The sequence below is a fragment of the Cynara cardunculus genome, assembly GCF_001531365.2.
Source record: "Cynara cardunculus var. scolymus isolate 2C chromosome LG 6, CcrdV1, whole genome shotgun sequence".
NCBI lineage: Eukaryota > Viridiplantae > Streptophyta > Magnoliopsida > Asterales > Asteraceae > Cynara > Cynara cardunculus.
The window spans coordinates 13,695,506-13,723,483 of NC_037533.1; the positions used below are offsets into that span (position 1 = coordinate 13,695,506).

Genomic DNA, 27,978 nt, shown 5'->3' on the forward strand with positions numbered 1-27,978 from the left:
TATATATAACGATCAGAAATACCTGAATCCATCTAGTAGCACAGTACTATGTTTACAGAAGAAGAGAGGGATTGTAGAAAGATCTTGATTGTTGTTTTGGATGGACYGAAGGTTTTGCGGGAGGCGGGTGGTGTTTYGCCGCTGCGTTATGCACTYCTGCAGGTGGTGAAGCCGGAGGATCAGGTGGTGGTTCTTGTCATCTTTAATTCGGGCGATATGATTCAGTCGCCCGTTGTTTCGAGTTGTTGTATCGGAAGTAGTAGCGAATGCCGGAATGATGAACCAGCTGAAAAAGAAAGATACATTAGAATTCTTAGAGAGGAGATCAGTCAAGGAACTGAAGCATATATGWGGATCTTCAGACCATTCTATAAAGAATGCAAAAGCATTGGAGTAAGTTCAATTCCATCCTTTTTTCACACAAAGTCATAGATTTCTTCATCTTTTTTATGTTCATGAGTAATTCCGCTCTAATATGACTGATTAGACTGGTAGAATCCCAGATCGGCTAGATTTAGACCATTTCTCCTTTATATACGTCGAAGCATCTCTTTCCTAAATGGTTCATTAGGAGAATAAATATCTAAGGTTCCACTTATTATCATTTGATCTGAGAGCCAAAGTCTACGACTCTAGAAACTTGACATTCTAGGACAATTTGTAACGATMTGCCCCCGAGACAATTTGTGTCTGTCTAGCCTGTGTTTTGAACTGTATATGAACCTCAAGTTCAATCGTGTTTTTTTTGCTTATTTGCTCCAAATTATTCAGGTCAAGTTCACGGTGAAGATTATCGCTGGATCAACGCTAGACGCGATTGTTATGGAAGAAAGAAACAATTCAGGAGCAACTTCGGTTGTTATAGGAAGGTCTCTTTCTCTCTACGACTCTCTCGACACTAAAGCTGTTAGTACGCTCAAAAAACGTCATATTAACTTATTGTAATTACACGTTACTTAATTAGGACGTACAATTTGGTTATGATATAAGTTGATGTTSTTTAGGGGTTTTGCAATGGAAAATAGACTATGGATATCTCAAAAAAGATGGAAATTATCGTCACAGAACGAGGATGAAGAAGTTCTTCTCTACACCTGCAAGCCTCCAGGCGATGTTTCGGAATCTTCAGGAGTCGAAAACGCAGTTTTTCAGACCCAAAAAGTTTCAAGATTCAAGAAGAAAACATCATCTTATAACGATGAAAAACCCATATGCTGCACCCTACCAAATTTTGAAGGCATATACCAACCTTCTTCTAGCTCTTCCAGCATTGCAAGTACAAGCGAATCATCAGGAGAAACAGACTCTTTCGGAATGTTTAAGAACCCGAACAAAAACGCAACTCGATTCCTAGAAAACAACATGATATCATCAGCATCCATAGGGTTCCCAGTGGAGCTAAGTTGGGAAGTTATCACGGAGATCACAGACCAGTTTAGTAGCGTAATTCATCTCGATTCGAATGAAGCTTTTCAAATGTATAGCGGGTATCTCGGCAATCGATCTTCAGCGATTTTCGTGAAGAGATACATTGGTGTTGGATCTAATTACGTTCTTAAAGCTGAAAAGAAGGCAGCTTTGACTATGTGCCATAAGAACATTGTTGGGTTGGTTGGTTTCCACCAGAATGAGACTGCAATGGCTTTGGTGTTTCCTTATGCTTCCAGAGGTTCATTAATGGACAGATTTCTTAATGGTTGGTGACTGATTTCTTCCCCTTTTGTACTCAAGAACATCATAGAACAGCATTTAATTAACATTTCTTTTTGCCTTCGGTGTATAGCTCAGTTGGTAAAGAGGCGGGACGACTTTGCCTCAAATACAAGTCAGGTCGTGGGTTTGGTCCGTCCCCCCTCATGGCTAGCCTCAGTCACTGAGTGAGTCAAAAAATGTCCCTACACATTGGTGTCCTTGAAAGCGGTTTCGTGTGGAATTGGTTAGGGTTGCTGGTAACTAACAACTGTTTTTTGTTTAGGATTCTGGACAAAAGAGTTGGAAGTTCCATTTCCGGGTAAAATGAACATAGCGATTGGAATAGCTCAAGGTTTACGTTATATGCACGAACAGTGTCCTCGAGGACCTGTCGTTCATGGCGATTTACGACCATGCAACATTCTCTTGGGTCACAACTTACAACCTCAGGTAGATTCGGTTGGCATGCTTCATCCACTATAATAAAATCGGGTTTTATAGGACTTATTTTATAAGAGCAAACACTTGTTCCATCATTGACATGTGCTGCTTCTTGTTGTTCTTAAAGATCACAGGCTTTGGCCATGCCAAATGGCTAGAATTTGAGGAATCATCTCCTACCTCCAGTAACAGGTTAGTTTTCCATCAAAAATTTTGACATAAAATCATCGATTTTGAGGTTAATTTGGCTTCGGTTTCTTGTTTTCGAGCATGAAAAGTTGTGGGCACAAGCATCCTTCGGATCCAAAGTCATTGGCATTAATGAAATCGGACATTCTCGCATTCGGGTTATTGCTGTTAAGGCTGTTTTGCAACAGATCTGCTCCAAGAGATGATAAAAGTTTGATTACATGGGTAATACAATTACTCACACTCCTAGTTTACAGAACTTTGATTATTAAGGTCAAACATAGTACTTTTCTATCATCTAAATACATATTAATTTTGCATCAAATTGGACATCAAAAAGATACTATTTTGTAGTAATTCCTACAAGATTTAATGAATTTACCATAATTTTACTGTAAATGTACATAATCCTAATGAATCTTAAAGTTGAAAAGTTGTTTAGATGACCTTAAAAGTCAAAAGTTCATGTCTTGGCTTAGGGGCCGTCACCGAACGCTTACCGGTAAGTGTTTATCAGTAAGAGTCACCGCTATCACTTACCCTTATAGGGTAACATTAAAATGGATTGATGGTAAGCGTTTATAACCCGGTAAACACTTACGGGATAAGAGTAATCACCCTCACTTACAAGTTGACTTCCCTCTTACCATGTTATATTGATCCTGTGTAAGATAAATGACCCGGTTAAAAAATTAGGTAAATGTTTGGTAAATGGCCCTTCGTTCATGCTGGAATTGTCGAGTAATTAAGACTTGTGGTTTCGAATCATATTTCAGGCAAGGCCTTTACTAGAACAAGGAGCATATCATGTATTATATGACGAGTCGGAATATGATTTTCATGGGTTATTTGTGGTAACATCTGCTGCTGCTCGATGCATCAGCATCAGACCGAAATCAAGGCCATGTATAAGCAAGGTGATTCCGATGCTAGCTTATTTTTTAAGTCTATTGAAAAAGTCTCGTTTGGGGTTCGTTTTCATATTTTTCCAACTATCCCTTTTATATCGTACATAAATGCCCCTTGTCTTTTCGTTTTAGGTAATTTTACGTTATCATCCAGATATCATCGTCTAGTTTGTACCAAATGCGACTAGTTTATTGGCTAACATTTAGTTTGTCGAATATAGTTTAAGTTATCGTTTCATTGAAGAGTCTTGATTGTCTTCTCGACTTCATATCTTGTTCTTTTTTGTTACCAAATCTTTCAGGTTCTTTCGTTACTGAAGGGAGAGATGTCGTGTGCCAAGCAAACATTTCCATCGACCGAGAGCAGCCCAAGCATGGCGTTAACTCCGTTGGCTCTACGACATAAGTCCATTGATGTATAGACAAATGGTCGTTTTGTCGTTGCAATAAAATTGGCTTTCTACAACACCGAATATGTTTAAATGCTCCAATAAACTACTTTATAGGATTTAAGTTTATCGTTCCAAATAATTACGCATTCCATGTAATTACGTTACAATAATTACTTGATAAAACGTTTTTGAGCATCCTAACAAAAAACATTATTAGTCTTTTTATATATATGACGTTGTTTGAAAAAATATTTTATAACATAAAAAGATGTCACTACTAGAATACCGGGTATTTCCGGCAGACTATTTCCGCTTGAATATTACCGGCGGAAATACCTTAGGTTAAGAATTTGAATAATCAAAGATGAGAAGAACTCATGTGTCATCAACTAAGTTCTCGTTGGTACAAACAATACCATGTTATTTCTTGTATTTAACCCTTAATTTTGCCGTTACTGTGAAAAGCTATAGAAGCAACGCCAATAACTCGATTATAAATCCATCATATCTCAACGCGTTGATAAATTACATAATACTAATTCAACAAGAAACCACGTCATGATCAGAGTCATTAGATTCATAAACATACACATAGCATATCGATCATAAGTTAACTTTACGACAGTTCTTCCTGACTTCACCGTTGTAGCCGGTGAGAGGACTGATGTTTCCCATTTTCACCATAGACCGACCAAAATGGCCGAAGAAAAGAGCACGATCATCTGCGAAAGCCTTCACTAACTGCATAGTTTTCCCAAGATTTCCGGCCAGAAGAACTTGATCGGAAGTTAGAAGTCCTTTTCCCGATAGAATGAGCTTGAAATACGTGTTGTCGAATGTTGCCGGTGATGCAAGATCGAGTGGCGAAATGTTGCTATCGCCACCGGTTTTCGGGCATACGGATTTTAAGTCATGGTAGTAGCTTCTCTCTAGAGTTGAATCTGGTTGGTTGTTCCCATTTTGATTGTATAGCCTTTGCTTAAATGTGGTACATCTTGCCATTCCTATTGTATGAGCTCCTAAAACAAAGAAAAAAACAGGAAGAAATTGAAGACAAACATGGGTTTTGAATTAACGTCAAATATTTCTAAATGTCTTAATCGATTGCTTTATTGGGACTTATATTTATGGGATTTATGTGTCATATGTAAAGGTATTACAATAAGTTGATAGGACATTTTTGGGTATTATCCAAACAAGTTCTTTAAGTCAGTTTAGAAGGAAAAATAAACACTATATTTGTCTTTTTATCAAGGTTCTAAATAACGTGAGGCATGACATGGCAGCAAAGTCAAGCCTCAAGCCTTACGAGTTATGGCAAGGCCATGGCGTTTTTCAAGGCGTGTCCTAAGGTGACAGATACACACACACACACATATATATATATATATACACACATCCATCAACCCTTGTATGTGTTAGTGTTTTGAATAATACTTTCGAACAAATTAAATTCATATAGAGTAATAAAACAAAAAAGGAAGAAGAACCATTGATACCAAATACATAGAGCTTATAGAAAATGATACCAATAGTGTAAAATCAAGATTAAATCTCTTAAATCTTTATTTGCTACTTTTTTCAATTTTCAAAGAATTCGTGTTTGACTTCTCATGTACGGGAATGTGAGTAAATAATTATATATTTAAGGTTTTAGTTTTTAAGTTTCATTTTTATGTTTATTTAAATCTATATATAGTTATTATTTGTCGCTCAAATTATATATTAAAGTAGCCTCACACCTTACAAAATGAGGCGTTGTTATATGTCATAACGCACTACAGATCGTGCAATCCAAGCCTTAGAGTAGAGCCATGGGGGTTAACGCGGCGAACCCAAGCCTTGATGCCATAACGAGGTCATGATGAGTTATTTAGAACCATGCTTTTTATATGACCTTATTTGAAAAAAAATATCTTATAAAAACAAATGTATTACAAAAAGATATGTTTATAATACATTTCTTAAAATTATCGTATAAAAAAACTAATATGACATTTTATTTCAGAACTGTCATAAAATACTCATTAGATATCTAAATGCGTCCTAACAAATTATTGTAACACCTTTTTACACATGATGCATAATTGTTTGGTCCTAAAAACTTCAATCTTATATAATTGTCTATATATTAATATATTTAGACATATTTGACGTCCTATAAAGCCAATTTTGTTTAAGCAGTAGTTTCGTTATTGACTAACCAGAAAGAGAGACTAGATCAACTTCGTTGAGGCCTTGGCGCTGAAAAAACGTCAAAAGGTTCTGAACGGTTGAATTTGGCGGAGGAATGTTCTTGTTTGAGCCGTTGAGACTTGCTTTTCTCGAATCCCTCCTTCCTAACGGCAATTCCCAATTCGGTCCACCACTCTAAGCATACGTTTTTATCAGGGAGTATCCGTTAGATTCTTACAACAAAAAGGGCAAAAATCTCGCTTTGATAAATTGGTTTTGTATCAAATAATACCTATATACGTATAAATTATTAAGTTGGAGTGCTTACTAGAACCGTGGAACCACGGGCAGCAAGGGCAAGAATATCAGCACAAGAAATAGTCTCGGGACATGCTTCTTCGAGCTCAGACTTGATCTCATCGATCACTTCAAATCCTCGAAGAGAATTCTTGTTGGGCACCGATTTCTTTTCGCTAACAAATGTTTCGCTATCATCCAACAAGACCGACGCATCACATCCCTGAAATTAATATTACAATTTCATCAGAGTCGTCCCTTAGCATGTTAAATGTGAGATTTTGAACAAGGCTTCCGAAATCTTGGGGCCCAAATTTACATGTATTTAGGATTTTTTTTATCGACCTATGTAAAACTATAGCCGAAATTATTTAGGTTTAGGTTCAAATCAGTAATGGTTTAGGTTTAGTTTCAGATTGTTAATCGTTTTAAGTTTAACCCATTCTTATTCTTAATTAACACATATCATTTGTCATCTCATTTATACAATGTAATGAAAAGTTTTGGATGTAGCAGGGTCTCCAAAAAGATTGGAACGTCACTGAATTTCAATCGATAACACCTCAAAATATATACATCTTGGATTATATAATAGAAGTATACCTGAACAAAACAGTCATGAAAATGAAGCCGAAGCAAAGAAGCAGCGATTCTTGGGTCCTTGGAAATGGCCCTTTCGAGGACAGACATGACAATGTCGTTCGCTTGAGGGCACGAGTGACCGTAGAAACCTGGGAGAAGTCCAGAATACGTTTCACCGCCAATGGGGCGGCGGCCACCACCAACACCTCCGCCACCACCATGATCCCATCCAAATGGGTAAGCAAAGCAGAAAGTAGAGGAGGAGAGCAAAGCAAGGTATGTGAAAGTAGCATAGCAAAGAAGATTGAAAGAAGCCATAATTGGTTTTTGGTGATTGAATGCATGAAAGTGAGGACATATATATATATATATATATATATATATACATGTATATATATGTATGTATATGTATATAGAATAGAAACCAACCACTAAATAATGTGAGGAAATCCTCAAGGATTGATGAGGTATGAGAATGGAGGGAGTGGGGAGTGGTTTTGTGTACCTGCTCCAAGAACACATGCAAATACGTCACCACATTTGGTAACCCTGTTGGAGTGGAGTGATCAACTCTTGGACCAAGTCTTGGTCTTCACGGTAATATATATATATATATATATATAAAGGCACGTTCAAATGAAAACCGTGCATTTCTAAGAAATCGTATAAACCAATTTCGACCAATAGAAAAATTCCATTTTTTTCTAATTAAAATTAATCAATAAGAGTATTTCAGTCATTTACAATATTTTCTATTAAATATGGAAGTTATTAATAAATCTTAATTAAGGAAACGTAATAAAGAAAATTGTATAAATGATAACATTTAAATATTTAATTATATTATAATATTAAAATTTTGAATTTCATATATTGTAATATTTAAGAATCAGCAAACGGGTCTTGATGAAACAATTGAAGTGTATAATGAAATCATCAAATCGTAGATGAAGAAAAAAAAATCCAGAAATGAAACAGGTTTCATGAACGTGAAACTGGTTCATGTTGCAAATAAATTATGTGAACCGAAAYATTTTYATGKTGAACCCGTTGCATTGATTGTGTAGTTGATCCATTTAGTTGGTGAAGAGGAAAATGAAACCGGTGCATTTTGTATTTGATGCGTCATGAACTAAGTGCATGATGAAATGAGGAAATGATTTTAATCTGCTACAGAATCTTGAAGATTGTAAYMTGCTCCARAATCTTGAAGATTGTAAGGCTTAAAGAAATGAATCCATCAAATCAGTGGTGAAATAAAAAAATTATTATACATGAAATAGGTTTCATGAAAGTGAAACTGGTTCATGGCGTTCTTGATCATGACTAGTGAAACGGTTGCATAATGTATTTGGTTCGTCATGAAATAATTGAATGATGAAATGGTACATGAAGAAACTGCTCCAGAATCTTGAAGATTGTAATATGCTTTAGAATCTTTAAGATTGCAAGGCTTAAAGGAATTAATGCATCAAACCATGAACGAAAGAAAGAAAATAATTTTGCATGAAAAAAGATTCATGAAAGTAAACTAATCTTGGAAGAAAATAATTTTGCATGAAAAAAAATTCATGAAAGATCGAGTAGGATGTTACCAAATATTAAATTTTGTTTACCATTTATGTCTTACTGTTGAAATAAAATAAAWTTTTAATATATATTTTTATTTAATTTCCTAAAATAAAGTAAACTAATTTTGGYCATTGATCAAGAAAATGGATGGATGAGATTGGTTTACACGGTTTACACAAATGGGGCCGGTTTTTATTTGAACGCTCCAATATATATATATATATATATATATATATATATATATATATAGGGCTTATTCAAGAGAGAACTGATTAGTTTGTGGTAATTGTGAGATCTTGGTCTTCTAGGAGGTCAAGGGTTCAAACCTCACTGAAGGTGAGGAGGGTGTGTGAGTTTATTTGTTCTATTTGTCGTATATAAATATTATATACTTCCAAAAAAAAACTATGAGATCCAATCTCAACCACAAATCAACGGATAAATTAAAAAATTAATAATTATGGTAGTTTGAGTTAAATTTATAATTAGAATGCATTTTAGATATTTTTTTAAAAAATTCTTCTCTCCTCTCTCCTCTCTTCTCTCTTCTCTCTTCTCTCTCATCTCTCATCTCTCATCTCTCATCTCTCACTCTCCGACCTCCAATCTCCGGCCTCCAATGAACAAAAATCCGGCAGGTACCAAGTAATCACAAATATACACAATGTGATACTCATTGTGATATACTGTGATACCATTTGAATAAGTATCACATTCTATCACAATGAGTATCACATTTTGTATCTTTGTGATTACTTGGTACCGGCCGGATTTTTGTTCACCGGAGACCGGAGATTGGAGGTTGGAGAGATGAGAGAGGAAAGAGGAGTTTTTTAAAAATACCTAAAATATCCTCTAATTATAATTTTAACTAAAACTACCATAATTATTAATTTCCTAATTTATCCATTGATTTATGGTTGAGATTGGATCTCACAATTACCACAAACTAATCAGTTCTTATTTAATTAAACTCATATATATATATATATATATATATATATATATATATATGTTTTTACCCCTTTCTTATTTCCTCTACGTTCTTATAATAAGACATTGATACGTTATCTTTTTTTCCTCTCTCAATGATGTTTAATTTATGTATGCATCTTCTACAGTTACATATATAATCATCCTCTACAGTTATGTATTGACCCCATATCTTACACATGAAAATTTAATCAGAGGAACAAGAAACACGTAATTTTTTTTCCCGATACAACACTGTTGAACAGTAAAAAAAAAACCCCCGATTTCACAAAAATCCATGTGGTTCTAGCTAGTCTAACCCACGAGGCCTATTGGTCGCTCGTTTCAAACCGATGATTAATGTTGTGTTAATCAAGTTGTACTTTTGGATTAAACTGAACTCTTTTTTGTTTGTTGCATTGAAATAAAAGTGTCAAAAATGATTGTTTTACTTTTATCCCGGTCTATATTAAAAATTGGTTGGTTAATATAATTGTTTTATAAATGTAAATTTTAAGTAATAAAAATATTAATTAAACAATTATTTAAATAAAAAAAACAAGTGGTGTTGTTCACCCATTTACCTTTCTTTTTCATCCAACACCTTTTAAAAACACTCAAGTATTATTCCATAAGTTGTTACAACCATATTCACTTTGAACAATCCTATCCAAAATTCATATCTTGAATTTTTATTTTTATTTTTATTTTTATTTGTATTTATATTTAATATATCATTATTTATATACAGTAAAGTTAAAGTTAAATGACTTGTATATATTTGGTGAGACTTGAATCTCCGACCTCCAAAAACATTCTAAACAAGAAGAACATCACCGACTATGAGGGCTCCGATGACTTGTACCATTTGAATCAAATCTTGTACATTCGAATAACCCTTGTTTTCTTTCTCATTCACTCAGGCCCCAATGCTTCATTGGCGTAGTAGAACAACAATCACCAAACCAATCATGGACGGATCTCTGTAATTGTAAGTTAATGGTGTCACATGATACAACTAATATATGTTGTCGTAGATTTGTGACCTTTAACATTGCTAGCTACCACCATGATTCGCTTTGTGCTACCGTTGGATATCGTCACCAGAAAAGTGAGAGGCTTCAGTAGAATATCAAAACTTAAATTTGAATTTTAAACTTTTAATGGTTAACAATGGTGGAACATAAAAGCCCTAACCATAAACCATTGAAACCGAAACCAATTTCTTTGTATTTTATATTATAATTTGTAACTATAATTTTCATTTAATTTTATATTACTGAAAGGGGTCGCTTACTCGGGTAAGTGAACACCAAGTCACATTACCTTACCGGATAAATATGGTAAGAATAAAGAATCTTATTCGGTAAGAGCGAGGCAAGGACCAGGAGTCTTACCCGATAAGTGAACGCGACGACTCTTACCATCGTAAGAACTTACCGGGTAAAGTGTTGCATACGATACAGTTTTGATGGACTAAAATCTTCCCGGTAAATAAATGATAATGTTAAACTTTACCGGTAAGCACTTATCGGGTAAGTGTTTAGTAACGGCCCCTAGTCTGTAACTATTATATCTCTTCATATATACGTAGGCATTGCATTGTGAGTTACATTTTACGACAAGATAAAAACTAATTTTCAGTCTTTGAAACGTAGTTGTACGGTTTATGTTTGCAAATCATATTTACAGGTCATATCTCTTTTGGTACAATTGAACCTTCTGACTTTCATTGGTCCTCATATTTCACATCAATCTGCTTAAAGATCATATTTGCGCCTATATGACCTTAACAAGGCCCTTGAAACCCATAACGGTTAACCAGAACCGGGCCTGGTTGACTGATCAGGCCGGTAGTGCAACCAGTTAGACCCAACTAGTTAACATATCCAAATTTGAAATCAGTCCAACACCAAGCCTTTTGTAACCAGGCTTGTAACCGGTTATAGGGACATACTGTAAGGATCGGTTAAAGGCCCTACCAGTTAACCAATTTACCCATGTTTACTCTATGTTGATCTCGAACTTTTGGGCCGGCCTCTTTTCCCTGTAGACCGGCCCGAGTCAAGAATCTGTATTCCTATTGAACCTCATACATTTCGATGCATGTTTTCCCCTGCCGGCTGATTTGAGCTAAAGTGGTGCTTTCAGGTTGACACTTTTTTTTGGGGCAAGATTATGCTTTTATTTCGGACCTTAAAATTTGCATGCTTACGGGTCATGATCAACCTTTTGAACCAGCCTCATACTTTCTCCCACGGTTGGGCCAAGATTTTACATTTGGATCTGGTCCGTGGTTCGGACCAACTAGGTCCAAACCACAACCCTAACCCTATCTTCCTAATCCATAATCAGTCCTGTCAGAATTTGATTCATAAGCCAGTTAACCCCCAACATGCTTTCTAACCTTCAATTTAATCATGGTCAAAAATCCTATAAACCTACAGATTACACAAGTTTTCTGAAAGAAGTATGCTTCTATTTGTACTTTCCTCAAGAATCACATCACTGTAGCTATACATAACAGAATGAAGGCTAGAGAAGCACTATATGATTTTGAAAAGTCGAGTAAGAGCAGAGAGTCGTTACCAAGAGAAACTGTTGCTTTATATGACGATGTGAAGCTAACGTATTTACGGAGATGATGATTGCATGAAATGGCATTGCTTTTGAGTGGTTTACTCTTCCTCCGAAGAAGTTGGAGTTGGAGATTGTGATACACATGTTTGCCTCATTGGGGTTAGAAGCCGTGCAAAACGGAGAGGCACGTATGCTCTCACCAGTGTTCCGTTCTCAGTGTATTCCTACAAGAAAGTTTCAATACCCGCCAAAATTTCACTTTATGAAGAAATGAATGTTTCTTTAAACAGAATCATAGTGTATAAATACAAGCGGATGTTGTCAATATGAATACTCACAGTTCGTTCCACCATCCCAACTTGATGGATGGTGCTGAGTAGTTCTCCTTTGTGAAAAGGAACTAAAGCTTCTACCCATACCATAGTATCCTGTTTATTTATATTTATTTTATTCAGGACGTCAAAAAGAAAATTCATAATAACTGAAATTCAGAAAGAAAAAATTAGAGAAAATGCAAATATTAATCAAGTCAATACCTTTAGTTTCTCCTGTACTGCATTACAGAATTCATCCAAACCGCTACCGTTTAGAGCAGATATGCAAATAGTATCTTCGACATTCTTGGCTTTTAACTTCAATTCTTCAGGATTCTTAGCCTTATCGACCTGTCATAGAGCAGTTGAAGAGATTATGTAGTTATCAAAGAGAAAGGAAACAATAATCATAAAAAAGAACCCGCTGAACAGCTACAAAGAAAATCTTTTAAATTTTTGGAAAACTTCTAATAAAGATTGCCCAGTAAAACTTGTGGTAATCAAATGAGAATTGTTTAAAAAAAATTAGAAACCCAATAGTTGTTGAGTATCGTAGTTCCGGATTCAATAACTAGAAAGGACAGAATATAGTCACCTTGTTCCACACCATCAACTTGGGAATTGATGAAGCATCTAGTTCCGAAAGAACCTTTTCTACTGCATCAATCTGCTGCTCGGCCAGTGGGTGGCTGCACTCGGTAGGAATACTTGATTAGAATACAAGACTTATGTAAGAAAGCATGATTAGTGACTGATGCTTACCTTATATCTATCACATGGACCAGAAGGGATGACTCTGATATTTCCTCTAATGTTGCTCGGAAGGCAGCAACCTACAATAAGAGCATCTCCAACCATGTCACCAAAAAAAACACCAAAAACACCAAATATGGTGGGCCCATAAACACTAAAAAAAACCCAACTTCAACCACACTCTAAAAAACCACCAAATTTGTGGACCCCACATTAAAATAACATATTTTATTTACTATTTTTAATAACAATAATTATAATTTGTAATAGATATTATAATAATAAATAATTATTAATTAATTTATTTAATAAAGACTTGTTAACTATTCACGACGCAGAAGGTAGTGCTTTAACTCAAAGACCAATTGGTGTGAAAAAGGCAAAATCAAGGCTCCAATCTGATAATAAGCTAGAGACTCTAGTCAAGGCTAGTAAAAAGACGAGCAAATGTATAACCAAAAACAATGAAGTTATGATGAGAAGGAATGAGATTCAAGCTCAGAAAAATGCAATAGATAATAAGGTTGGCGGATGACAAAATTATGTTCACTGATCTAAATTCTATCATTGATCCTGTGTTATGAGTTCATAAAAAATGAAAAAATTCGAATAGCGAGAGAGAGAGAGAGAACAGAACCCCAGGTTCATAAGTTTGGACAAAGATCATAATACGTAGGATCTCAATATCGAGCATCTCAACATCAAGAATTTGGAGAAGGAGTTCAAGACCAAGCCGAAAGCTCTCAAAACGTAGCAGGAAACTTTAGTCACTATATGGCTAACGGAAACCAATGGACCTTTTAATTTATGTGTTTTAGTTTTTAAAATTTCCGTTATGAAACTACGTTTACGTTTATCCGGTATCATGTATGTTAAATTATGTTATAAATTTGTATTTTGTTATTTGATGTTAATGTTGAATTTTCTCTCTTATTTAGAATTTAATTTTTAAATAAATAAATATATATATATATATATATATTAATTTACATAATATATATAAAAACAAAAAAAACATTTATGTTATTTATTCCTAAATTATAAAATGAAAAATGGTTTTTAATGCAAATTAATGGGCCCCACTTGTTTTTGCCGTTCAAGATACCACGGCATATTTGCCGTTCAAACAAGACAACCGGCAAAACCTAAATCCATTTGCCAGCCGATTCGAGAGCTCCCAAACGGCAAATCCCTAAAATTGCCGGTCGATTGGAGATGCTCTAAGAAGTGTCAAATGACAAATAAATTGTGTGCAATTTGAAACTAACGATAAGAGAGGAGTAGGCATGGATGTTTAGCTCAAAATAATCGTAACACTAAGATAAGTACGCAATATGTGACTTGAGTTGAGAAATGCTCAAATATATACAAATTAAAACAACCGTGAACTCACCAGAGTTGTTGGTAGCTTTTGAATGAATCCAACAGTATCCGTAAGCAGAAACTCCTTTCCATTCTTCATCTAGATTGAAATGCATCAAAAAAAGGATCTATGTTATCTTCCAAGAACCAAAAGCAAGGTTTATCAGGTCAGAGAAGGAAATGCATCCAGATAACCAAAGAGTCTATGGGGTCATTTAAGTTTCTTTAAAGCCAAAATATAAGAAACTTCCAGAATGGTTTCATAGCCAAGAAATAGCAAAAGGCGGAAGCGTCACTTCAAGGCTGTTGCTTCTGCTAAAAAGCACATGTTTCAGAAGCAAGTTTGATGGAAAAATTAATCTATTATTCTCATCAACACTTTGTAATAACGAAAATACTTCACACGGTACTCTAAACGTAATTTTACTGTGATATAATGTCCCGACACTTGTTACCAACTTATTCAGGACAACATAACTACAAAGCTACATCTTAATAGAAGCAATGACTATGATTCCTTAATAGGGATCATTACCCTTTTTGGTAACTTCCCCAAAATAGCAGTTCTTTAAGAAATGCAATAAAAATGTAATGGTGCAAGGATTTCCCAAATAAATTGCTGACCTGTACCCTCCTCGTGGTTGGATCAAGTGTTGCAAACAATCGATCCTCAGCAAGAACATTAGCCCCTGTCAACTGATTCAACAATGTACTCTTTCCAGCATTTGTGTACCCAACCTAAAAGGTGAAGAGGCGCCATATGATTGATTGAAAATACCAAAATAAATTGCGAACTCAAAATTGTTTGTTCCCTACCAGTGACACAACTGGCACAGGTACAGCTAGACGCCTTGTTCGGTATTGTTTTCTGTGTTTCCGAACAGATTCCAATTCTTTTCTAAGAACACCAATCTATCACAGAGTAGGTACAGCAAAAAATTCCATGTCACAACTACAGAATATGAATAAGTGAAGATGCATCTATATTGCAAGGAAGGTTCCTTACTTGATCGCGTAAAATACGCTTGTCCACTTCAATTTGTTTCTCTCCCATACCTTTGACTTTTCCTCCTGATTGACGCTCAAGATGGGTCCACATCTTTGTTAATCTTGGCAACTGGTACTCCATTCGTGCCAATGCAACCTGAAAAGTAATAATATATCTGTCAGTCCATGAAAAAATCTCAAGTGAACTAAATAAATAATATACCTGTAGAGCAGCTTCACGTGTTGCTGCTCGCTGGTCAAATATATCTAGGATGAGAGCAGTACGATCACACACTCTAACATTTCCACCAAAGGCTTTTTCCAAATTACGCAACTGTCTGCACTTTTATACAAATATATTATTTTTGGATTGACAGTTTAAAAAATATATTTAAGGGATTTCCATGTATGTAAATAAAATTTAATACTTTATGCAACAGATCAACAGTCGAGAGTGTAATAGTGAAACTTAATGGACATAGCTAAAAGCAGATAGGTAGCAATGCCAATTTAAGTAAAAAATGGCATATATATAGAATCAGATGGTGTAGGAATTTTTCTGTATGAACCACTTTGTTAGTGGAGGTTCACATAAGTTCAAATCCTCACAGACGTTAACATATGTTAAACATGGAAATGTAAGTTAAAAGGAAAATGTTAACATAAGATAACATACTTTAACATGAAATGTTAACATATGTGAAAATGAAAATGTTAACATAAGATAACATAAGTTAATGCACTTTAACATGAAATGTTAACATATGTGAACCTCCGGTATCAAAGTGGTTCCTACGGTTCCTACAAAATTTTGAGTTCCTACCGCAACCCAACCCTATATATACACATATAGGTGGAGGTTCACACGAGAACACCATCTTTATACGAAAAAGCGTACGGGAGGAAAGACCAGGTGTGTGTGCGCGACTTCGTCCACAACCTAGGTTGTGGCCTAAGTCACCCAGGTCTCCGATACCTATAGTATCACCTGTGGTATAGTTGTTTCTCGTTTAAACCCTTCCTTCTTTCTATATATATACACACACACATATATGCACAAATAAATTATTTAATAATGCATATGCCCACAGCTCACCGACGCATGTCTGATTCCTAATTACATGCATTTATTAGTTTTGCAACACAAGGGCATAACAAATAGTTATTGAAATTAAGAACACCATACTACCTAAACCAGATCGAAGGAAACCAACCCAGGATATCCCACTCAAAAGTAGGATCCAAGAGGGGTATGATGTACAAGGCCTTACCTCAACCACTAGGATCCAGAGGTCATTTCTGTGAAGACCCCCGGCTTGTGCATGACACAAAAGTGTGAGCAAGAAGGCAATAAGAAAAGTAATAAAAACAGGTGATCAGGATTCAATGGCGTGTGCATGTTCCAAAGGTATGCAAGCAGACAACGTAATCAGGTAAAACATGTAATACAATTAGAAACTAATCCAAGGAAAACACCATACAGCCTATGGTCCAAATATAGGAAGGTGTCTCTTTTGGGGGGGGTATGGGGAAAATGTTATAATATAAATAATGAGATCACCAAATGTATTAATCCAAGAACAGAATTGGAAAGAGGAGCTCAATAGAAGCAAGAAAGAAAATTGTGTTCAATAAAACTGAATGAATAAGAGTACCAAATGATCAATAGGCGTTAATTGTTAAGACACATTATTATGCATGAATATTTATGAGTCAAACTCAACTGTTAAGATTTATTCGGATGGAGAAACAACCCGTCTTAAGGAAAAGAAGTCTAAATGAATAATTGACTGAACCATTTAATGGTTCATTAAGAGTCGAACAAACAGACCATCATCAACTGCAGGATACAGGAAGATGCCAATGAATTCCACGACATGCAAATATAGGACAAAAAGAGCAAAGAATACTTTTATCTTATCTACTGTACACCCTAGTTTCTTTATTAGATAAATCTCAATATTTCAGCCTTAAATGCAAATATTTATGAATAATTCAAGTACTCCGGCAGCTGTTACAATTAGTGAAACATCTTAATTATAAGACTAAACAAGCTAGTGATGAGTTGTTAAGGCTAGAAGTGTGTCGGCAAGTTTAGTAAGCATGATTAAGCAAGCTAGTGATAGTTGTTGAGGCTAGAAGTGTGTTGGCAAGTCTAGTAAGCATGACTAAGCAAGCTAGTGATGAATTGTCAAGTCTAGTAAGCATGAATAAGCAAGCTAGTGACGAGTTGTTTAGGCTAGAAAAATATGAGTTGGCAAGACTATTGATTACAAGACAAGTTTAGGAAGCATGACAAGGAGTACTAGAAACATGAGTTGTATAGATTCTCTTATCCTTATAGATGAGTTGTCAAGATTATCTTATCTTTATTGATAAGGTGTCAAACTCTCATAAGAGTACAATCTTGAAAGCAAAACGAACAAGTAGTTAATGCAATGACTTTATCTATAAATAGGAATTTACGGGTCACTATTTATGCATACCAAAAATAAGAAATCTCTATATTTACATAATTAAGCTTGAAGAAAGGAATCAAACGGAAAAGTAGGCAAATCAAGGTGAGTACTTATGTGATTTATGAGATACATGCATGTTATATATAAAAGTATTTTATGCATGACAAGTTATGTTAGCATGTTTGTTTTACATGAAAATATTGATACACATACATATTCAAGATATGCATGATGACATGTTTTAATACAAGTATACACACAAGACATGAAAATCATTTACATGTTATCATATGTGTTACACAAGGCATGAAATTTTTTACATGTTATGTATAACCATAATATCCAACGTACGGGATATTACAAGAAGGAACGTCTTGCAAACGGATCTTATTAGGCAGCCTTTTATGGACCCCGGGGGTTAGCAAAACCTCAAGACAAGTATGGTATACATACATGTGACAAGTGAGATCTCAAAAGAATGTTTTATGCATGATAAAGGATAGGACTTTATGAATGTTTATGCATGATAACAAAAAATATTTTTATGCATGATCAAGGGCTTTAATGAGTTATCATATCTGAAATATCATGAAAATTTCACATTCATGAAACCATAAATACTCATGAAGCTTATAGCTTATATATCTCATGTATGTATATCAAGAAAGAAGTAAGGAGGATTTGCATAAAATAATATGGTTTTAGTTGAAAAGCAAGTTTTGTCGTAATACAATTACAAGTTATGGTTACGTTTCCGCTAAGTAGTTTCTTCTTTGATGTAATTTCAAGATATGTACTAAATAAAGCTAAATTTCAAGTTCAGATTCAAGATTTAATGTTTTATCATGTAAAGTAATGGCACCCAATATATAAGGACGTGGGGCATTACATCTACACACGTCGTAAAATATGTTTTTGTTGCATCATATTCAAATACCTCAATTGGAATTTAAAGTGGAGTGGAAGCTAACAAGAGATTTATGCCAGTTGGCCATAAGCAAAACTTGAGGGGGGATAGAATATAAATAATAGGGAGTAGCATGATCAGATTAAGTATATCGATAACTAACCCTGGTGAGAGTTCGTCATCAAATATTACAGTCTCCACACCATAAGCATTAATTGCAGTTTTGATTTCCGCAACCTTGCCAGATCCAATGTACGTTCTTGGGTTTGGAGTAGCTAGTCTGCATCATAAATAATTAATTCACTCTGTTGGAATGCATAATGAATATGTGTATCACAGAGTATGATATGGATATATACACCTAAGCAAATATAACAACCATTCTGCTGCAAAATTTAGTAAGAGAATGTAAAATTGCTCATGAATGATGCAAAATGCAGCTTTAAATCACAAAGCAATATTAAACTATAGTCTAATGTTATGGTACATATCTATTTGGTTGCAGGCCCCATTCCTTAATAGTCTGTTACAGATCCTTCTGTTCAGTGGTTAACAGTCCAATAAACACAATCTATGGCCACTTTGGATGTATGATCCAGAGAGCTGTAAAAAAAGACTGTAAGAAACACGTAGCCTAATATCTACACAGTTCACTGCAACACACATACTAACTCTGGTTAGAGTTAAGAACTAGGTTTTGGGTGGGAACCGAGTTGTCTAGAGGACTAGCAATTACAAAAAAAAATATACATATATATTGTAACAGTATGGAGCACAATAATATCAATATGGCAGCAGCAATGCTACCATCTTCGTGTATATGACTTCGAGTACCTGTATATAACAGCAGATCCTCCTAATGGATTTGAGGCCCACTATAAACCGAGTATTTTCCCTTATTGTTCGGAAGGAACAACAAAGGAAAATCAGTGATATGGTTAAAACGTCTGATAATGTGGCATTTGCTGCTATTAAAATGACACAGAAAGGTAAGCAAACACAAATATGCAAGGATCAAGAAATATCAGTGAAGGTAATGGTGGATTCAATGATAGTGGTTCCAAAACCCAGCATACAGATAAGCCTTCTTGGAAGCACTGCAAAATTTTGGGGGATACAATTGTTACGGAGTACATAGACATCCTCCTCAAACCAATAGCGATTCATACAAGCTAAATCTTCTAATCAATAATTAGGCCAAAATGGATATCCCTTTAAAAATAATTTTCAGAAACAAATTGTTGCTAATATCGTTGTCTCATACTTTTACTCGGAATCTTTTTTGAAGAATTTGTCAAGAGCTTGAGTACCGATCAATATCGGCTGTTTACTAAGGCATGTTCACCACAGCCAATCTAAATTCAGACAAAGTTCCTGTTCCTAGGCTTGGAGTCTAGATGTCTTAGGTAACAATCTTTCTGCAACCGCAAATCCTCTATTTTGTTCCAATTTAGGATTCAGGTGCTTCACAACACGTTTGTTCCCAACTAGATTAATTTTCTTTCTTGCATCCAATTCAACAAACGTTTGGTTACCCTACCAGATCATATTCAGGTTTCAGTCACAATGTCTGGTGAAGTGATTTACTGGTAATATAATACTCAAAAGCGTTCTATTTATATCATTCAAGTTTAACTTGATTTCAGAAGGTGAATTGTTGGCTGAATCGGGTCTTATCACATCAGATCTGATCTCATACTAGGTACAAACTCTTCCTCATTCTTGTTGATGATTGTATGCATTATACATGTATACCGGATGCTATCCATATTGTTCACTGGCTTCTACTAAACCTCTCCCTAACCACAATTTCTCTTATCTTTTATCCAAAATGACTCTCACAAACATTTATAAGTCATCTTGAGGGCACAGCCAATCTGAATTCAAACAAAGTTCCTGTTCCTAAGCTTGGAGTCTAGATGTCTTAGGTAACAATTTTTCTGCAACCGCAAATCCTTTATTTTGTTCCAATTTAGGATTCAGGTGCTTCACGACACACTTGTTCCCAACTAGATTAATTTTCTTTGTTGCATCCAATTCAACAAACCATGGTTACCCTGCCAGATCATACTCAGGTTTCAGTCACAATGGCTGGTGAAGTGATTCTTAGGTAATATTATCCTCAAAAGTGTTCTATTTATACCATTCAAGTTTAACTTGATTTCAGAAGGTGAATTGTTGGCTGAATCGGGTCTTATCACATCAGATCTGATCTCATACTAGGTACAAATTCTTCCTCAGTCTTGTTGATGATTGTATGCATTATACATGTATATACTTGATGAAGAACAAGTCGGATGCTATCCATATTGTTCAGTGGTTTCTAATAAACCTCTCCCTATCCACAATTTTTCTTACCTTTTATCCAAAATAACTCTCACAAACATTTACAAGTCATCTTGAGGGGAGTATTAGAAGTAATGCTTGTACAGTCAACAGTTAGAAGTGTGTTGTAAGTCAGTTGTAGCTAGCCAAGATTAGTCAAGTGAGTTGCATAGATGTAAATGTAATACAATGACACTCTCTCTCATTTTTACTCTCTCTACAATCTCCGTTTTAATGTTTTGAAGCCATCTTGAGGCTTTCATTTGCTCATCAGAGCCGATATCAATTGAATATCTCATCCATAAATTGAGGATGTAATATACTTTTTTATCAGTTTCGAATAATTGTAGGTTGACAATTCCTTGCAAGAAATTTTAATTTCATCCTTAAAAATCTGTAGGATAAGCTAATAGTATACTGAACAAGTGAAAAGGTCCTCCACAACTAATTTGATTCCTATTGAAGGTCTTGCCCTATTCAAATTGAAAATTGAAAATTAAAAATCCATCGTTTTAGGGAAGGATTTTTTAAATAGAAAGATGAGCCATGGGAGCCATTACTCGAAGGTCGTAACTTATGGTGGTCCTAGTGGAAATAACAATGGGACCACACAAGGGCAAAAGAAGGTAAGGAACAAGGTTGCCTTGGCCCTCATCATGCTAGCATATATCTTTAAATTCTCAGTTTGGCGTGATAAACAATGATATCAGGTTATCAATTTAAAAAGTTGAGACAGCGGTGTAGTTTAAATGCCAATAATGGAAGCAAATAGGCCAGTGATGAGGTAATTCCTCCAAGCAATTCTTAATTTGGCACCCACCACCAAACAAAATGAGAGATTCTTATAGGCCATTACCAAAGTAAAAGACTCAAAACACAGACAGTAAAGCCGCTACTACTCTACAACCACAAAGCAAGTAAATTGCAAACTAAAACTCAAATGGCCATATGCATCGCAAACTTGGTCATCAGCAAGCTGGTTAACTGGTAAAATTGCATGTTGCTAGAAGGAAAGAAATATATTACTCACTTTTGATATGTGGAATCAACAACCATTAGTCCAGCAGTATCAGCCAGTTGGGCCAGTTCCTTGAGTGACTCTTCAAAGCTAAATAACTCCTCTGTATCATCTTTACGTGCGACACCTACAAGGTAGGCTTTCTCTTCAAAAACCTGATAATATTAAGACTGAATCATACATCTCTTGTACAAGCAGGTTGGCGACTAACATTCAACTAGGAATCGCCACATGCACATTACACCCAGCTTGAAAATATTAGCACGTCATATATGGCATTCCTTCTAGCATCTTGTGCTGTCACTCTAAAAATCAAGAAAAAACATGCTGGTGTCGGGTGCATGCTGTAAATGAGTATTGCACATTATCTTGCTACCTAATTTCTTCACCCCTGACGGTTTCCACTTTCTATCTTGCAACTTTCAAGTTCAACATGGAATTCCTTCACAACTTGGTACAGGACCTTATTTGTTTTACATTTTTCTAAAATAACAAAGCTCGGGTAAAAAGAGACTCTGATGTTCCACCCCCATCAACAATTTCAAATTGCATATAAACAAGAAGAAATTTTATTTTTGTAACATGTAGAAACAACATCATTGTTGTGGTCATTTACCTTGTCGACAAACTCCAAAACAAATCACCAAGCTTAAGCTTATAAAAGGGTAAATTCTTTTTACCCTATAGCAACTATGGACATTGGTTCATCTTCTCTATTGAAGAAATCATCTCTTTGCAGCCCATTTCCATTCATGTTACAGGTTCAATTTTCAAGGAATTAACTCCTGGGTCCATCCAAAGATAAATATAACAGACTTCTTTTGAATGCCTCAATACATGCAATGTTTCCTTTCATGACAGATGTTGCAAACCCAAATTATATCTTTGATGCTTAGTAATAGTTACAAAATACTGAACTACTGACTTTTGTCCATCATTTCCAGTTTTCTATGTACTGAATTGCAAATGCAATGCAACAATCTGGAGTTGAAAATTCAATAAGCTGTCAATGGCGGAAGAAACTAAGAACCAAATCAAAAATCAGCGAAAATACGAACCTCCCTGCCGTTTTGCAGCTTGAACCGACTATCTTCTCCATCCTCCTCTTCATCGTTTCCTTTCTTCTTAGCAAATCTCTTCGTTGAGAGATCCTTCAGAGCACTTTCTGTGTCATCCTCCTCCACATCTACAAGTCCCTGAAGCACTCCGTCGTCGGTATCCGGCACTTCGCCGTCGGTATCAGATACTCCCCCCGCAAAGGGAACTTCTATATCGTCATCGGCGGGCGATAAAACTCCGCTACCATGTTCTAAAATTCTAATGGACTGATTAAAACGACGGTGACATATATCCCTTGTAATATTATTATTGTAATTTTGTATAGAAAAATGGGTTGTCAAATTAGGGTTCCAAGTGCAGCGATATGAATCGAATTGCGAAAAGAGAGGAAAAGGCTTCACAATTGAATGAAAGCATGCACTCATTATAGTAAACTAATGGATAATTTGGAAGTGATTATTAAGTAGGTTTGCTTTAGCTTTATCGTCGTTCATGGCTTCCGGTGACAGTTGAAATATCTTAACGCCGTTTTCTCCAAATTACATTTTGCACCCTAAATTTTTTGTTATTGTTAATTTCAGCCCTTATACTTTGCTAGGTTGCTATGCACATGACAACAATTTTTACCACATTTATGGAAAACCTATATCATGTTGTCTAGGGGTACACCCACTCTATTGGATACGGTGTCATATGCCTTTGTTTCATTTTTCTTTAAGATAAAAAATTATAGGGTCGTGAAAAGTGTCATGATATCATTTTTTGTATACAACTAGATATATTTTAAAACTACAATAATAACACAAGTTTACCTTGGTATTATTGGTTTGCATAGTTTTCCCCTTACCCCAACCATTGGTTCGAATTCCGTTTATGAAAAAATTTACATTAAAAGACTCAAACACAAGATATCGCATGCAAAAGGCAAAGAACTAACAACAGATCAATGATGATTTTATAAAAATCCATATATTTGTTTCTTATAATCAAATGATGTCGCCACTTAAAAAAAATCTTTCATCGCCTCCGATGTTGCCACTGGAACTCCTCATTTGGACCGGGCCCAATAGATCGGATCGGATAAAAACCAGGGTTTTTTTAGTCGTATTCATCAGACAAAAGAAATATCGGTCCAAATTTTTTTATTTTTTTCCTTACAAATCGGTTACTTCACTTTTTCCTCTCTCTTTTTCTTTTCTTTACAGACCCATCCAAACCCGGATGTTTTTTATTGACCGCATCATTGTGGTCTTGTTTCAGGCCAAACCATCAGTTCGAGGTTCAATATTTATCTGCCATTTTCGGACCAAGCACGATTCTTTTTTCAAACTGCGTCGTTGATTATGTTTTAACCATACTATACTATGTCGATGTCGTTGATTAGGTATATTTTGGTTATTTTGGTATCAGAATCAGATAATTACAATGGGTAAATTAGTAATTTTTGAAAGTGTCATCATAAATGAAAAAGAGTCACATGTACTGGTGCTACTTGGTTGCCACAAAATAAGATGCTTTTAGACCCATTAATGCACACTTAATTGGTTACCCTTTTGAGGTCAGAAAAGCTCAACTTGAGGACACTTTCATTCAATTAACTTGATGACAAAAGTTTGCATGCATTTCTCTACTCTTTGACTGTCAAAAAAAACACCATTAAAACCAACCCTACAACATTAACACCTTCATTATCCAGGTTCTGTGGTCACAGGTTTGAATCCTCAGATGAATCTGCAAATTCTTCCTTGTACATTTCCTCGATCATCGGTTTCCACAGTCGAACTCGAGCATTTATGAACCAATTCGACACCTGGAAAAACAAAACCTCAGTAACATTAGAAATTAACAGCAAGAATCAGATTTAATTCACTTAAATCAAACGGTAAACAGAAAGTTAGTTACTTGATTCTTTGACAATCCTGTCTGAGATGCCAACATAAGTTTTTCATTGTCATTTGGATACCTGTGGTGACAGTGACAAGAATCAATCAAATCTTGATCTGTATATATATATATATATAGCTATAGATATATGATCTGTATGTCTATATAATCGTGCTTACGGATGGAGAAAGTGTTCAAAGAGCCAAGACCGAAGGATCATGACAGAAGTTTCAGGCAAACCGCGAATGGGTCTCCAAGTTTGTCGTGGGCTAGCGATCATTCCAAGCTGTTGAAGGGCGATTCGGTTATGTCTATTGGTTTCTTTATCGAACAAGCTGAGCTGCGAAAAACCCGTGTTGATTTTGGGCAAATCTTGCAAGATTTTCTTTCGGGTCACATAGATTTGGGACAAAATCGCATCTTTTAAGCCGGAGAAGTGTCCTGACATTGCATTAAGTGCTAGTGCAGTGTATGATTTCCCTGATCCTAAACCTGCATTCAATTCAAATGAAGAAACCACATCTTCTAGTTGTTGATAATATTGCTCATATTTTCTCTCCACCTGAAAACAAATCCAAGAAAAACAGTTCAAGATTATGGGTTTTTGATGAAGAAATGATGAAAAAGTTATTGAATTATGGGTTAAAATTTACCTCTTCTAGTAAAGAAATGAGCTTTGCCAATGTAGCTTGAAGTTCTTGCTTCTCCATTGACAACCCATTGCTGCATAATTCTGCTTTTAATTCTGAACACAATCCTAGAGATCCTTGCCAACCAGAAGATGATAATTTCTGGGCATATGATTTGTTGCTTGAATCAAGATCTTTCCCACCAATACTAACGATTTCTTCAAGCAAAGATTGAGTTGGTTTCAAGTATCTTGAAGAACCAATTGATATGGAGATGGATTCTGTTCCATAAAATGTGGAAGAAGATTGATGAAGTGAAGATGAAGAAGAAGAAGAACAATAATCTGAAGGATTAAAAGTTTTTCTAGTTTTTTCTCGTAATTCTTCTTCAGAAATCAAGTTCCATCTCCCTCCTCTGTATTGGGTTGAAGAAGGAAACAGCAAACCAGAGCCTAAAGAGAGTGAAAGTTTCTGGTTCTGGTGGTGTTGATTGAGGTCTTGTTCATTATCCGCCATTGGAGGAGCTTGGATGAGGTCAATTGATCTTGACATTCTTTCACCAAGAGACTGAATGGTAGGAAGTACATTGAGAGATTGATGGGGGTATGAACCAAGACTTCTCAAGTCAACTCCATAAACGTCAAAAGGTTGACTTTCATAGTGGGTTTGACTAGGAATTGGGTTTGAAATCAGAAATTGATGAATGCTGTTAGGGTTTGAAGAAGAATCTGGTGACACCATGGTTGAAACAAAGCCAAATTAACAACACCCAACTGTTAAAAACCCAATCTTTGACATGGGGTTTTCACAGATTACTAAGAATTCTCACCAATCAACTCTTCTAATTCAATGAGAAATCAAGAACGCAGATGAAAAGCAGCAAAAGGGTATTGGATGAAGAAGAAGAAGAAGAAGAAGAAGAAGAAAAGCAAGAAAGTTTAGGAAGGGTGATAAGCATTTAAAGAAGTTTGCAAAATGAGGAAAGCCAAGAGAAAGGATTTAGAGCTTTGAAACTTGGTTAAAATGTTGGTAGATAGAAAAAAGATTCTCTCTCTAGAAATATGGTATATGTGTAAGCATGCATTGAAAAGCTTGAAATCTTGCAAAGCAATAGACCTCTGCAAGATCTATACAAAGCAACAAAACCTATATACTCAGCTACCCAAGTGAAATTACTAAAAGGACATGATGGTCCCCTACCTCCTTTCCCTGACTACAAAACAACAACCAGCCCCCCCCCCCCCCCCAGCTTTATTAATCAAATTTCTTTGGGGGACTAAAAAAGTTCCAACCTTTCTCTCTTATGTGGGTGTACTGAGATGAACCCCCTAAATCATTAAATGAAATACTTCTGATGGTTGAGACAGAAAGTGGGCTGTCTTTTATAGCCTCTTTATGTTTAGATATTGTCTGTATCTATATTGTTACACTCATGGAGAATATTTTTACCTCTTTTTTCTTCAATGAAAAAGACAGTGAATCCATCACATTCACATATGAATGAATGAATGGTTTCAAGAAATCTTGAAAACACCCAATTTATGTGAATAAGGTGATGAATGGGTGTTTGAGAAGGCAAAGGGGAAGGAATTAGATGAGATTGATTGATGTGATTGTGGGATTGTTTTAAGATTTAGATAATTGCCAAAACTTTGTTCCTTTTGGCTTCTTCCATTTGTCAATCTCTGATTTCATATATTGTGTTCTTTTAACTTGATAAGATCCCTTTGGCCCACTGGTTGATTAAAGTGTCTGCACAATCTTCATATTCCCAGTTAAATTCCATTTGGGAAAACCATATTTTACCTTACCCCCTCCTCCTCCGCCCAGACAGTAAAAATTTCCCCTTTATACACAGCCTGAATCTTTGCTCCTGCACACTCGTCAATAATTTCAGTTTCATGCAGCAAAACTAGAATCATTAGCTTGATTTGGTCCTTATATTTTGAAAATCGTTACTGAAATCGGAGGCCAATTCAAAAATATCAACATGATTGGTTGGTTTAACGATATTTGGGTTACTGGTAAAGTCCGGTCTTCCACGGGTCAAGAGTTCAAAACTCACCAAAAGTGAGGAGTGGGTATACGTATGGGTATGGGTATTTGTTGTATATAAATATTATATATATCATTAAGAACTGTAAAAATTAGAGGCGGAACTATGAAGGAACCATCCGTGCAACCGATTCGTGCAAGTAGAATATCTTGTGAGGTAAGAATTTGCACATGTTAAACTTTAAAGGATGCTCCAGGATTTTAGAAATTACAATTTACGTCAACTTGAAAACCGAAAAGCCCTTTGAAATTAACCAATAAACCAAAAAACTTCATTGAAATCAACAAAAAACTTTGAAAAAACCCCTCGAAATCAACCGAAAATACTTCAAAAACATATCTAGGGATCAACCAAAAAACTGAAAAATATCTCTTGAAACGGTAGAATTCGGCTAAAAATGCATCGGGTTTTCCGTCTTTCTCAAA

At 35.4% G+C, this 27,978-nt stretch overlaps 4 protein-coding genes across 5 annotated transcripts; 1 reads left to right on the forward strand and 3 right to left on the reverse strand.

The window, feature by feature from the left end:
* Positions 1-48: 48 nt before the first annotated feature.
* On the forward strand, positions 49-3,652 carry LOC112514169 (G-type lectin S-receptor-like serine/threonine-protein kinase At1g34300). Its single transcript, XM_025120500.1, has 8 exons — positions 49-393; positions 772-869; positions 1,005-1,669; positions 1,976-2,142; positions 2,261-2,325; positions 2,412-2,547; positions 3,099-3,239; positions 3,533-3,652. The coding sequence occupies exons 1-8, from the start codon at positions 49-51 to the stop codon at positions 3,650-3,652; spliced, it is 1,737 nt and encodes a 578-aa protein (XP_024976268.1).
* A 438-nt stretch (positions 3,653-4,090) lies between these two features.
* Positions 4,091-6,994, reverse strand: LOC112514518 (peroxidase 9-like). Its single transcript, XM_025121032.1, has 4 exons — positions 6,698-6,994; positions 6,126-6,317; positions 5,827-5,992; positions 4,091-4,641 (listed from the first exon to the last, which is right to left on the reverse strand). Exons 1-4 carry the CDS (start codon positions 6,992-6,994, stop codon positions 4,226-4,228), a joined length of 1,071 nt encoding a protein of 356 aa, XP_024976800.1. The 3' UTR covers positions 4,091-4,225.
* Positions 6,995-11,606: 4,612 nt separating this feature from the next.
* Positions 11,607-23,455, reverse strand: LOC112514347 (GTPase HflX). Of its 2 annotated transcripts, none has more exons than XM_025120767.1 (13): positions 22,984-23,455; positions 21,938-22,080; positions 18,746-18,862; positions 15,440-15,554; positions 15,236-15,373; positions 15,046-15,141; positions 14,854-14,967; positions 14,261-14,329; positions 12,877-12,947; positions 12,710-12,803; positions 12,337-12,465; positions 12,139-12,228; positions 11,607-12,024 (listed from the first exon to the last, which is right to left on the reverse strand). In XM_025120767.1, the coding sequence occupies exons 1-13, from the start codon at positions 23,407-23,409 to the stop codon at positions 11,899-11,901; spliced, it is 1,728 nt and encodes a 575-aa protein (XP_024976535.1). In that variant the 5' UTR covers positions 23,410-23,455; the 3' UTR covers positions 11,607-11,898. The 2 variants fall into 2 exon arrangements, with proteins under 2 accessions (XP_024976535.1, XP_024976537.1); XM_025120769.1 differs by having other exon boundaries at positions 21,938-22,052; positions 22,984-23,383.
* Positions 23,456-24,592: 1,137 nt separating this feature from the next.
* LOC112514926 (BEL1-like homeodomain protein 11) lies at positions 24,593-26,238 on the reverse strand. The gene is made up of 4 exons (XM_025121566.1): positions 25,522-26,238; positions 25,048-25,430; positions 24,887-24,947; positions 24,593-24,794 (listed from the first exon to the last, which is right to left on the reverse strand). Exons 1-4 carry the CDS (start codon positions 26,236-26,238, stop codon positions 24,690-24,692), a joined length of 1,266 nt encoding a protein of 421 aa, XP_024977334.1. The 3' UTR covers positions 24,593-24,689.
* Positions 26,239-27,978: the final 1,740 nt, after the last annotated feature.

Bases quoted from the DNA above. Each gene is read 5' to 3' on its own strand.
- LOC112514518 (XM_025121032.1), bottom strand. From the start codon at position 6,994: ATGGCTTCTTTCAATCTTCTTTGCTATGCTACTTTCACATACCTTGCT. The intron at 6,318-6,697 runs GTATACTTCTAT...TATTAATTTCAG, and splicing joins TTCATGACTGTTTTGTTCAG to GGATGTGATGCGTCGGTCTT. The intron at 4,642-5,826 runs GTTAGTCAATAA...TCTTTGTTTTAG, and splicing joins TGATCTAGTCTCTCTTTCTG to GAGCTCATACAATAGGAATG.
- LOC112514347 (XM_025120767.1), bottom strand. From the start codon at position 23,409: ATGAGTGCATGCTTTCATTCAATTGTGAAGCCTTTTCCTCTCTTTTCG. The intron at 18,863-21,937 runs GTGAGTAATATA...TTTATGATGCAG, and splicing joins GTTGATTCCACATATCAAAA to ACTAGCTACTCCAAACCCAA. The intron at 14,330-14,853 runs GTCAGCAATTTA...ATTTCAATCTAG, and splicing joins CAACCACGAGGAGGGTACAG to ATGAAGAATGGAAAGGAGTT.
- LOC112514926 (XM_025121566.1), bottom strand. From the start codon at position 26,238: ATGGTGTCACCAGATTCTTCTTCAAACCCTAACAGCATTCATCAATTT. The intron at 25,431-25,521 runs GTAAATTTTAAC...ATTTGTTTTCAG, and splicing joins TCATTTCTTTACTAGAAGAG to GTGGAGAGAAAATATGAGCA. The intron at 24,795-24,886 runs GTAACTAACTTT...TTGTTTTTCCAG, and splicing joins CAGGATTGTCAAAGAATCAA to GTGTCGAATTGGTTCATAAA.